At 44.3% G+C, this 12,716-nt stretch overlaps 1 protein-coding gene across 21 annotated transcripts in view; it reads right to left on the minus strand.

The window, feature by feature from the left end:
* The window catches only part of LOC129168673 (RIMS-binding protein 2), a 63,024-nt gene that overhangs the window by 7,750 nt on the left and 42,558 nt on the right, over positions 1-12,716 (minus strand). For 11 of the 21 annotated variants that reach the window (XM_054754193.1, XM_054754190.1, XM_054754188.1 and 8 more), the window contains 12 exons: positions 12,520-12,546; positions 11,011-11,162; positions 10,439-10,903; positions 9,980-10,363; positions 9,715-9,870; positions 7,997-8,788; positions 7,429-7,528; positions 4,857-4,993; positions 4,401-4,569; positions 2,833-2,910; positions 1,227-1,274; positions 4-119 (listed from right to left, as the gene is read on the minus strand). In XM_054754193.1, coding sequence (XP_054610168.1) covers positions 4-119; positions 1,227-1,274; positions 2,833-2,910; positions 4,401-4,569; positions 4,857-4,993; positions 7,429-7,528; positions 7,997-8,788; positions 9,715-9,870; positions 9,980-10,363; positions 10,439-10,903; positions 11,011-11,162; positions 12,520-12,546 — 2,624 coding nt within the window. The remainder of the gene's footprint in view (positions 1-3; positions 120-1,226; positions 1,275-2,832; positions 2,911-4,400; positions 4,570-4,856; positions 4,994-7,428; positions 7,529-7,996; positions 8,789-9,714; positions 9,871-9,979; positions 10,364-10,438; positions 10,904-11,010; positions 11,163-12,519; positions 12,547-12,716) is intronic. The other 10 variants (XM_054754202.1, XM_054754192.1, XM_054754182.1 and 7 more) reach the window with 6 other exon arrangements.

The raw sequence follows: 12,716 nt of genomic DNA on the forward strand, positions 1-12,716 counted from the left end.
GACCTCTATATCAGAGTTGGGGGAGCTTTCTCGTGGATCGTAATCAAAGACAGCCAACATCTTGCGAGATCCCGGGACTGGCTTCCCTCCCGCACAGGGAGCAGCTGCCTGGCTTGGACCTGCCCAAACACACAAGGTGCAAGAAAAACATCACCATGGGTACCACATGTTTGCTGTGACCGTCAGCATGCAGATTATGACGACTGCATCCAAAACTCTACTCCATGCAGTCTGCGCAAAAATGTTTATAATCAACCTTGACTGCTGCAAGTAGACATGAAGAAAACATGAGTTTATGTGATTACATGACAACCTGAGCAAAGAACAGCACGCGTGGAGGGGGGACGGCTTGACATAGATAACTACAATGGAGTATTAGGCCCACACAATATTTCCTTTGCCCAAGGCCAACAGCCACATAAGTCCCCCCTTTTCATAGCTGTCTCAGGCAATGCCTGCTACAACGGAGTACTAAAATAATCAGAGATTTCGAGAATAAAGTTGTAAATATACAACAAAAAGACTAAGACTTAATATAACAAGAATAAATAAATACATTTACAAGAAAAAAGTGGTAACTTTATGTTACAGGCATTGCCTGAGACAGCTATGAAAAGGGGGGGACTGATGTGATCATTGGCCTTGGGCATGTGGAGGGGGCGGGGAAGTGAGAAGGGCTAGCAATGCTAATCTACTTGCTAAATGCTCAAGTGCTCTGTTTTGCTGCCACGTTATAAATAAAAGCTTGCCTGAAGCAAGGCTCTATTTTCCCTCTGACGTATGACACCATCACACCTCATATTACTTTATTCCCCTAAATTTACAACTTTAGTCTCGAAATCTCAGATTTTTTTCCACTGTGGCCCGTGGTAGATAACAGTGGGTTGATGGAGAAATGACAGCATGAATGTGTATTAGCCATCTTCACCAGTCAACATAATGAATTAACATGGTAATTGGTGGCCTATTCAATGTTGTTAAATGTTTTATGGGGGAAGATACTTCATTCTTCAACAGTCAACTTCATGAAACATGCACCTGCTCCTTTCCCATTCATTTGAACTCCTGAAGGCGAGCAGTTGCGTTGCCTGCCTGCCATCCTGCAATCTAAAACATTTAAATGAAATGTCAACCTAGACAGGTAAAACGTGCTGCTGTCCATGTGATCATGCAGGGAAAGAGAGAAAACAGATTTAAAAACAAGGTTTAAAGGGCAAACCACAAACCTGGACTGGAGGAGTCTATGCTCTCCTCCCAGAGTGCCGAAGACTCCACTGGAAAAGATGAGGTGAGGGATAAAATAGCACGCAACATTCAACAAATCAGATGCGTTATTAATAAAAAAACGAATGAGAAAACACATATCACACTTCAAAAGGTGGAAAAATGATTGTGAATTTTTATAGACTGTATTACTCAGCAGTGATCAAAGGGGATAAACAATTCAATACGTGAATATGAGGAACTAATGCAGCGTTCATGAGATGCAACAGGGATGAAGCAGGAAACGGGAATCAGTAACTGAGGACCAGATCAACAGCAGCGTTCTGAATCAGAGTACAGTTTACAATAAGTTTTTTTCTGGAAGGTATAATGGAAATAGAAATCATGCATTGCATTTCTGAAATTAGAGTCTTACAAAGAAACAAAAAAAAAAAACCTACAAAAATGTATATTTTGCACTGTTGGATCTTAGTAACGCTTCAAAATGCAAAAAGAAGAGAAAGCATTAAAGTGAAATAAGCTGTTCATCAAAAGTTTAAGAGCACAGCCTTTAAAAGCCCAAATGTTGGCAAAATGTGGACTGAATGGCATTTTCTGTCAGATATTCAAACTGTCATGATCTCTTGATGGCAAAGGCAAAAGACCTTTCTCTCTTTGAACACGGTGGGATTGTTGAGCTGCGTAAGCAAGGCCTCTCGCAGTGCACCATTGCTGCTGAGGTTGGACGCAGTAAGACAGTCATTTGCCAGAGAGAAGGGTTTTAAGAACAAAGGCTTTGTTTCCTTCAAGGCCACAAAACTGCCTGTTTGGAAAAACATGGGACATTGAAAAGTGGAAGAAAGTACTGGCATGACAAGGAGATCCCACCTGAGATGTTTTCCACTATTGTGATCCTTCAATGGAACAATGGAGCTTCAGGTTATGCAGGGGCGTCAAACGGCAGCTGGCTATGTGGAGATGTTGCAACCCTCATGACTGAAGGCCCTCGCCTGTGTGGTAATGCTTTTTCGACAGGACAACGCTGCACTTCACAATGCCTGCCTGACAAAGCGTGTTCCCCTGATCTAAATCCAACTGAGAGCATTTGGGGTCTTACAAAAAGGGACATCAGCTCCAGACGTGGATGCCCTCCATAAAGCCATTTTCACCACCTGGAGCAACATTCCCACTAGCCTCAAGCATGCCCAAACCCATTTTGGAGGTGATGAACAAGAATAGCGCAGCTACCAATTACTGAGTCCTTTTCTGAACATTTTATTCCTATTTTAGTGGGGCATTGTTTGTTTTTTTTAGCTGTGGTCTTAAACTTTTGATCAGCTGATGAGCAACCTATTTCACGTTAATGCTTGTTTGAACAATGTTTTTGTCTCACTCCCATTTCCTCTTTTTGCATTTTGAAGCTCTACTTCGAACCTCCTATGATCCATTTTTCTGTATCTGGCCGTCAGTGGAAAAGCTCCGGTCTGAAAAATCCCCTGTGGTCACTTTGTTCAGATGCAGTATATGAAGTGAAAGAGCACATGCTTAAGCGAAACAGACATAAAGAGAAGCAAACCAGAGAAGATACGAAAAGGAGGGCGGTGGGAGACAATGTGCAACGAGACACACCTTTCTTGGATCGTCTCGGTTTCAGTGGCGGGACAGGGCGACTTGGAAGCTGTGCATGTGTACGAGTGCCTTCATGGACTTTCAGAATAGAAAACCAAAATATGTGAAAGCAAAACTGAAATCACGGAGGAGGACAGCGGTGCAAAGCCAACCAACAAGGGGACAACGGAAAGCCAGGAGCAACCAGCGAGCAGCAAGTGGAAGTGAAAAGGCTAAAGACTACGTGCGTATGTGTGCTGTGCAAGAAACAGAGGCGAGGTGTCGGATTGAAAAAGCCACGGTGTGTGGTGATGTCCTCAATAGCAGCACAGCCAACAGTTGGCTGTCATTATTTGTTTGGTGTTAAAGACGACATTTGGTAGAGCAAGACAAAAGGGCCTCACGCAAGAAGGACTCACTTCATTTCTGTATGCTGGCTTGATGAACGTCCGCCTTTGACTGGAATTTGAGTTCCAGATTTCTGAACTCTCACTGTCATACGAGGCTATGAATTTCAATGAAAACACGCACGCGTACAAAACCAAGCCCTCCGTGACAAATCCGGCAGGTGATGTGTGACTTGTAGCATACAGAGCGACGTGATGCAGGGAGTGTCACGTCATCACTGAAGCCAAAACAGGGTGAAAGATATTACCATTTTGCTTGTTTCATTTGTAAGTAAAAATAAATATTAAGAACAGATATTAAGAACATATTTAATCTGCGATTAGAGAATGCCCAGTTTTATATTACTCAGGCATGGGCTTGGCCTGATGTCATCCATTCCTTAAATTCCTTAAAGGAAAAATGCACTCGTTTTGGAATTTTTCCCATCATCCGAACACACGTCTTTCCCTTTTCTGTGCATGCTAAAGAAAGAGAAAAAGGTAACATTAGGCAGCCAACAAGGCACATAATGGGACACATCTATTCCGCCTGTAAAGCCCACTAAAAAAAAAAAAAAAAACAGCTCCAAAAAGCCAACAGTGTTCCATTTACATAAGGTGACCTGCATACTGCCATTGTTATTGTAGGAGCTGACACCAAAGAACTACTTTTCTGGCATAGTGACACAGCGCCTCACTCACAGCACCACACGCCACTACCGAGTAGCGATGCGCAATACCACTGATTCCTTTTCCCATTCGCTACTGAGTAAAATTCAAGTTGGTATCGGCGATACCGATCCGATTCCGAGTGTGTTCCGTTGTGCAAATACACCTAATGTGTCAGGTAAATTTGAAAAAGTCATGTATTTCAAATCATAGCATAGCTCATACAAACATCAGAGGAATTTATTCATTTATTTTAAATCATTATGACAAAGTCTCAATAATTTTGTTACTTTCCTCTGTTCCTGTTAATGATATACATGACCTCAAATGACTGGTGTATCAAAGTTCTTGCCCAGGGCCCACTATGTTTGTAAGTAACTACATTTGTTTAAGTGCGGCTATTTTCACTTACCACTTGGCAACATGAACAATGGTGACAACACAAATAATAACACATTAACATGTATTATTAATAACAACAGATCACATTAAACAGCATTGAAACGTACACACATCATGTGGTGCTCTACATACCTATCTTCTCTAAGGAGGCCTCTGCAGACAAGAAGCCCTGCTGCAGTAGTTGCTGCCGGGTTTCCTCGTCCTCCACCTGGATCTCAGACACCATGTTGCAAGGTACGTAGCCCAAACGACCACATGATTCCCCTCGGTAGAACCCGTCTGAGTCTTTATCGCCATAAACCTGAGCAGAAAGAAGAGAAATCTGCTCTACATGCAAAAAACCCCAAAACAACCGGCCTCACCAATGTGTACAAGTTGTTACAAGATCACGTGAATTGGTTATGCGTGTGCAAGCATGCGTATTTATCTTGTACATGCTGCAGTGTGTCCATGCCGGCTTGATGTGTTGCATCGAACATCAAGAACACCACAAATGTGACACGCTAAGTTGGAAGCACAGGCTGCCTTTTTAGGAAGCACTCTTGTTCTGTGCTGTTGCACTCATGTCCAAGCTGTGTGGGGGCGTACTGTGATGATCTGTCCTTCTCGAAAAGGCAGCTCCTCCTCAGAAGCGTCCGGGTTGGGTGACATGGTGGCAGGATCGTAAGGGAAGAGGGCCACGAAGATGCGTATGTCCCCTTTTGTCTTTGGTGAGTCAAAGCAACCTGCACACAAACAGCCATGAAGATCCGTTACCAATCTGCAGCACAATTAAGAAGAGGCATCTTCAAACACAAACAGAGTTATTTACAAACAAAGCTGTTCACTGATGGTCACCCCTGCAGCAGGTACGGCACATCCCCACTTTTTGTTGTGGCTACTTTCCGGGACCACCAGCGAATGGCAAAAAAGACGTGAGTCCATAAAAGTGTCTGTTTTTCTCTCCACTTCCTCCAAACCCTCCTACTAGCTTGATGATAAAAGTTCTACTCAGCAATTTCAATAAAATTTATTGAATTACATTCAACTCCAGAAACCTCCCCTTCTCTTTTCAATTGCCACTGTTCACCCATGACACAATCCAGGTGTAAGGCTAAAAATGCCTCAGGCACGTGTAGAACACATTTCAAGTATAAAAAAGTATAGGTACTCAGCACCAATGAATGATAATGTAAGAGGCTTGATGGACAGATGGAATCTGAGTAATTGTGTAGCCTTTAGCCTAGTCGTCAGGCTAGCGCTGGAGGCTAGCAGGCTAGACAAGGCGTTTCTCCAAGCCGCATCTACATGATCCACACTGCTTGCCTGTTGTAATTCCACTAAGAGCATACTTGATACTTAAAATATCAAATATTACATGCAGAATTTATAATAACCTTAACTTGTGTTCCCCTCTCTACAGGTTTTGATGCTAGTTGGAGCTGGTGATTACGTCGCCAAAAAAAACATTTGCGTCCGGTAGCACACCACTGTGATGCATTCAAGGACTGCCAAATAAAGGGCAAAATCTCAAGCGCTTTGTGTGCTGAATTTAGCAGCTTCACTCTATCACGGCTTTTCACACAGAAATAATTATTAATAAATCATGCTGTTTCGTGGTTGAACATAAACATACGTAAAATTTGCATTTCTTTTGCCTAAATTAAGCACTTTCAAGCATGAAAATGGAAACTAAGGCATTCAGAAGACGCATCCAAAGACATTGTGATATGTTCTATTCTACACGGGTCACTAGGTGTCAGTAATGTTACATTGACGAGACAAGAGCCACCACAGGAAGTACTGTACAGCAACAAGGACCCTCCCTCCCAATGCTAACATGTGTGAGTCTATATTAGGTCTTATTTTCTCTTATTATGTCTTCTATTTTAGGTAATACGAGTAAAAAGGTGACTATAGAGGTGTTATTTCACATCTAGAGGGCTCTAATAAAGTTAAAAACCGCATCCTACTTTGCTGACATTCAGTTATCACAGTCGGGTGTGGAATCAATGAACCATGATAAACGAGGGATTACTGTATACATTGAAATTATTACTGAATGAGGTGTTTTCTGCGGAGGGGTATATATATATATATATTTACTGTATATATATATTTACTGTGTATATATATATACTCTATATGTAAATATAAAACACACACACACACACACACACACACACGCATAATTTGTGGTTTCGGGTGTTTGCCCTTCCCCCACTGCTGCTATGGCCAGTGCTGCTTGCTGAGTCCAGGCGTGTCCTCAAAAGAGGTAATCAAGCTAAACCACTGATCCTAAGCTGTGTGAGCTGTTTGACAAACACACACTCGTTCATGATCTGCAACACTCAGCAAGAAGGGAAACCCGATCTCTGATCTCAATCTGACAGTGTTGAGACCGGCCACGCATCACATACCCAGCATCGTCTCCGCTTTCTCACCTTATGGATGAAATCAAAAGTAAACAAGTAAAAGGTCTGCCTGCAGCATGGTTCACAGCACTGCAGGAGTGCCGCATAATGCCGGTGCCACCAAAGACCGTACGTACAGGTCTATCTCAGTTGACAAAGTGAGACAAATTTGAAGAGCTGTGGTGGGACTTAAGCTGCTCTGAAGAAAGCTGTTCTCTATCTCATTATGGAGAATCAGGCCATCTGTGGCAAGAATCGTGGACAGAGAACTTGCACACTTTCACATCCTTGCTGGTTAATAATAGATGCAGAAAGCCTCCCTAGTCCCTTCCTCCACCTATTAGCATGTTATTTGTTTTTGGTGCGTACTCTGTGTGCACAAAAAACATTCAGGGCTACAAAAACTATAGGCTTCACTATAAAAAAAAAAAAAAAAACACAACAAGAGGAGGCAAAGAGGGTCTCAAACATTATCACACGTTTGGTTGGCTAATCAATGTTACTATTTTAATATCTGTCACTTCCTCCTGTCATGCCAAGCCACTTTAAGTTAAGCCGGTTCTCAGCTTAGCGGGCTATCTCCCACTTCACCAACACTGCCGACAACCCTCCCTTGCCACACATGGTGCTAATCTGACTACCAGCATGCAGGGGAGAAGCACGGGCTTCCTCGCCAAAAGCGCAGGTGTGTCGGCATCACTTCCACTGCACGGTTGACTTAGGAAAAAAGAATTTAGAAGAGGCAGTAAGACCAAAGAGTCTCTGACCTTTGAGCCGCTTGCCTTGCAAACCAACTGGTTTAGAGGATTGCTCGGAATCAGCACCCCATGATGGACCTGCCTCAGATCCTGTTGGTTGACTGGGCTCCTGCACATTAAACACAAACAGGCAATGAGAAAAACATCTAAGACAGAATTATTACCAATTATTACCATTATTATTCCTAAGAGGGAAAGCACAATGAGGGGATTTGTGGGGAAACAAATCGACAGCTATGATCTATGCCGCTAAACGACAGGAAGTGTTGACATTCAGCTACGCAGTCAGGAACGGAATATTTTTCCCTCTACTTTGAACAAGAAATTTTGAAGGCTCGTTGATAGCAGAGGGAAAATATTCTGCAAAGCTTTCAACATGTCTGGTTCAAAGCAGAGGGGAACATATTCCATTCCCAACAATGCCAAGGCTGACTACTTCGGAACACTGTTTTCCTTCTTCCCCAAACCCCATCAACCACAAAACAGTGACTGGAGAACTACTAAAAAGATTGAAAGGGAAGGACCAAGACTGCTGGGGAAAGATGGAGGCTGGAGAACGGTGTCTAGCAAGGTTTACCAAGGTGTTAGCCTTTGTCCCCTGGTGGTAGGAGGGTCCAATATGCTCCATCTCCGCCCCCTCGATCCACCACTCTGAGCTCATCTGTTCCATCACCACCTCCCCTGCAGTGCACGCTACTGGTTCATCGACGTCATCTGTGCCATACTCCACATCAATCTCCATCCCGCAACTAATGGGGGACGTCACAGTATGTACTGTTTTGCTGACCGGGTAGGGTCTTGGCAGGGTAGGGCCATGGCCTGCAGCCATCTGACTCCTGAGCATGGCCTCCCTCCTAAGGCGGTCCCCTAACCCTTTGAGTAGTACCCTGTCTTTGTTGGGAGTGGACTGGGGAGGACAGCGAACAGAGACACGCCTGCTGGTCGGACCTTCACATGAACGCACTTCTTTTTCACCAGGATAATTTCCGCTGTCTGCTGCATCTGAATAGTGGACTCTGTGCTGCAACTTGGGCTTGCCTTGCAAGGGTCCTTGCCTCAATGAAGGCTCTTTGGTTTGGGATCTGGGATCCCTGTTGAAGTGGTGTTGCTGAGGGGGAAAGTGAGGGCTGGAGTATGGGGGGTGACGTTGCGAAACGTGATGAAGGTGTTCTGTGTCTCTGGGGTGAAGACGGCCGTGCCTCTGCTGCATCTGTACGTGACGAGGTAAAGGCTCTTCCCGACCGCGGTCTTCCTCCTCGGTTACCTCAGGAATGCTGAACAGCTGCTTGTTGCGGCAGACCTGAGGGGGTAACTTGATGATCCTCTCAAGAACATCGTCATCACTGTCTGAAGGCTCAGATTTGCTTAACTGTGACCATAGACCATAAAGAGCCAGGAAGAGCCAGAGGGAAAGGCCGCATCATCGTGGAGTAAAAACAAAAAAGGAAAAATAAAGCAGACGTGAAAGGAAGAAAACGACCAGGCCATGCAAAAAGAAATAAAAGATAAAACAACAAGAATTACAATCAAGCATGTGACTTACAAAATCACTCCATACAGGAACAAATAGTACCTCATAATTAGGGATGGGTACCAAAATTTGGTTCCGTAATAGCACCGCTGCCAACATCTTTAAAAAAGTAGCTACTGGTGCCTCATTTCGGTGCTAAATAAACACAGACTCAGCCACCTGCAACAAGTGCTTGCAGGTGAGATTGTGCAACTAAGTACCGTCTTTTAATTCTCGACAGCAGCACGCACGGTCTGAGTTCTAGCAGCACATTCACGGATTCGCCGAAGCGCTGTCCACAACAGCAACGCAACATCGCCTCCAATATCGCCGTACCAGCCAATCACCATCATGGCAAGCGAGGTGCATTCACGAGCAGCAGAATCTTTGAACATCAACATCACAACACAAGCAGGTCAAGCACATTAGCATGCGTTGTGCAGTGCTGACAGTTATATTATGCTCATTTGTTATGGATTGGATTTATTTGTGAAATTCTGACTTTATATGACTACTTATTTTACAACATGTTTATAGATTTATTTACTTATAAATATTTGTATTTAATATTTTACTTTATTTACTATTTTATTGACATATTTAAATTGCTATTCTGTTCAACTTTCATGAAAAAAAAAAGTTTTTGGACAAAATTCATATGTTTTCCCTTGTTAAGATATCATTTTGGGCAGCAGTTAAGCACCAACACTGGTTGAAATCTGAAATGATACCCATCCCTACTCATGTGGGTGCAGACTACATGAGTACTTCGGAGTCCCGCATACCCTGTTAGCTGTCACTGTGTATCCCCTGGTTGGCGCTTCCCCAAAGTGGTCAGAGTAAAGGTCCTCTTCGTCCTCTTCTAAGATGTCAGACAGATCTGAGCGGCTGTTGTCAGTGAGGAAGTCGCTGGGATGCTCCACTAGCCCTCTGCTGAAACCCTACAATGAGAGGAACATCAAACCCTCAGAAAGTATTTAAGTCACATAATCCATCACAGGCAAGGAAATTCTCAACATGGCAAAATGATGTCCATCATTCAGCATTCACCTCCTGCGTCCTGTTGTACGCCGGGTCCTGGTCCTGTCTCAAGAACTCCTCAATGGACACCAAGCGCTTGTTCTCCGGTTCCTCCTCAACCTCAGAGTCCAGTGGCGAAGTACTGGGGGGTCGGAGGATAAGAGTGTCCTGAGGGTTGAGGAGGTCTGTGATGGGGGCTTTGGGGGGTGTGGGAATGCGCTCTGGGGTTCCGAGTTTGGCACAGGGATCCTCGATGAAATCGGTGATGGACGGAAAAGGACGTATTGTTCCGGGGCTGTCCGCATCTCTGCGCTGCTCCAACGTGGTCGCTTGTGTCACCGCTGTTATTGCGGGTGCGGGTTCTGTTATGGGGGATGGTTGGGGAGCTGAAGAGGTGGGGGGTGTCACATTAATCTGGAGAAACGAAAGAAAGCCCATGTTTCAACTGGAAGACAACTGTATATCGCATCAACAGTGAGTTAAGATTACCACTGGGGTGATAGCGGACGTGACGGGCAACGTGGCCTCACACTCAGCCGTGGTAGCAGCAGACGGAGGGTTGGCCCAGGCCTTTACGAACGAGGCTGATGACACAAAGGCCCCTGAGTGTGGTACATGAGGACAGTGGGCCACATCAACCACTGTGAGGCCAGTCATGTGTCTTTCTGCTGGTAATGTGTTGGGCAACATGGAGATTTTGGCAGCAGAGTTCCCAAAAGTAAGCGGTGTGGGTCCGACAGGGGTGCAGGCAAGGGTTGGCGTAGCCAGGGTTGCGGCAGCCGGGCCGGCCATGATGGCGGCAAGCTTGGAGGGCACACTGACAGGAAAAGAGTCGCAGGACTCCCCATGGGCAGACATGGTCCGGACAGTGAGATCCTGAGCTGCCTGCAGGGACTGGATCTGGGACGGGCCCAGCAGAGCACTGCCGGCTGTTGGGGAGGACACCTCCAGCACCTGAGATTGAACAACAGCAACCTGTTTGAAACTGAATTACAATGACAAAAGACATCTCAACTTGCGACTGCATTAGTGGATTTAAAGAGGAAAGCCGTCCATCTTACCTTTTTCCTATCTGCGTATATGGTGTACCCAGTGACACGGACTCCATTGGAGGTTCCAGCACTATCAATGGTGACTGGCAGCCAGCTGATGAGGGCAATCCCAGGGGAAGGACCACGCTCCAACTGTACATCCAGCGGAGCATCCGGAGGGCCTAAAATCATTAAAACCAACGTCAATGCTAAGTAAAATGTCCACACAGATGTTTTCATAGTCATACAAGTTCAAATGAATTGCAGTACAGTCGTCCCTCGCATCACACTTCAAATTTTGCAGCTTCACTTTATCACGGGTTTTCCAAATTGTCATTACTAATTCACGCTGTGGCAAACTATGCATATTGAAGCTAATTTTATCTTTTTTTTCCCCAAAGTTAAGCATTTTCAAGCATAAAAATGTGTAGAGGCATTCAGAAGATGCATTCAAAGACGTGGTAATATGTAGTATTCCACATTGGTTACTAATAAGGGGGGCACAAGATCTCGTGTCAGAAGATCTTGCAAGATTAAAACGTGACAAGATTTGAGGTTCAGAAAAAAATTGTCTCGTGATCACTCGGTCTGGGACGGTAAAAAAAATAAAAATAAAATAAATAAAAATGAACTTGATAATTTGTCTGTGTGCGTTTTCCTCATCTCCTGCCTGTTTGGAGTTCACTGCATTGGCTTCAGCACCCTGGCGCGTTTGTTCCATAGAACAACGGCATGAACGGAGCGAGCCCATTTGTCGGTCATACAGTCTCTTCGTCTCGTGGGGGGAGGCGGGGCCGGTAGCATACACACAGAGAGCAGAAGAGTGCAACGTTGCAGAAATTAAACAAGTAGACTGAAATCTTTTCTTTTCTTAAAAGTAATGTTAAAATCTTGTCTTGTCTCGTTCTGGTAGCTCCAATCTCTGAGTGTCTGGTGACACCCCTCGTTACTTACTACGTGTCAGTAATGTAACTGTAATGTCCGGTGAGACACTTGATAGCCGGAACAACAGGCTTTTATTGCATGTCTGAATTATCTCACAACAGGCACAATATTCCCGAACACGGGCAACTGTTGGACCGTAACACACGCCAAACTACAACTCAACTTTGAACCCCCGACGTCATTTGTCCAACAGCAGATCCTGGTACCAGCAGCACACACCAGTACGAGTCTTATTTATGTCTTGAAATGGCTTAGTTTCTGTTATGTCTACCATCTTGGGTAATACGAGTGTAAAGGTGACTACAGGGGTGTTATTTCAGGTCTAGAGGGCTCTAATAATGTTACAAACCATGTTTACAAGGTCGTAAACAAGTTTTCTATGCTCTGACTACAAAACTATTGCATTTATAAATAAGGAATTGTACTGCTCACGGTCGGGTCTGGAACCAATTACCCGCAATAAACGAGGGATTACTGTATGTTGAAACTAGTGCTTGGGATGAGAGAATTACCACAATGACCACAGACGTCTAGCAAGAAAATTACAACTACTGTTCTAAAAGGGACATTCAGAAATTGGTAGACCAAAAATACCTGTGATCCCAGACTGCGGGCATGAAACTTAAGCAAATTTGGGTGATCATTAAGTGAAGTTAATTCAAAAAGGACACGCCTCACTATATCTAAATCAGAAAAACTCACACATGTCAACACAATATCAGTATTACAACACTGTACCGAACCTCAAAACCATATGCTGGTTGTTTCATGTTTTATAAGCTTTGAAATTT

Source organism: Dunckerocampus dactyliophorus, chromosome 16 (assembly GCF_027744805.1).
Source record: "Dunckerocampus dactyliophorus isolate RoL2022-P2 chromosome 16, RoL_Ddac_1.1, whole genome shotgun sequence".
Classification (NCBI taxonomy): Eukaryota; Metazoa; Chordata; class Actinopteri; order Syngnathiformes; family Syngnathidae; genus Dunckerocampus; species Dunckerocampus dactyliophorus.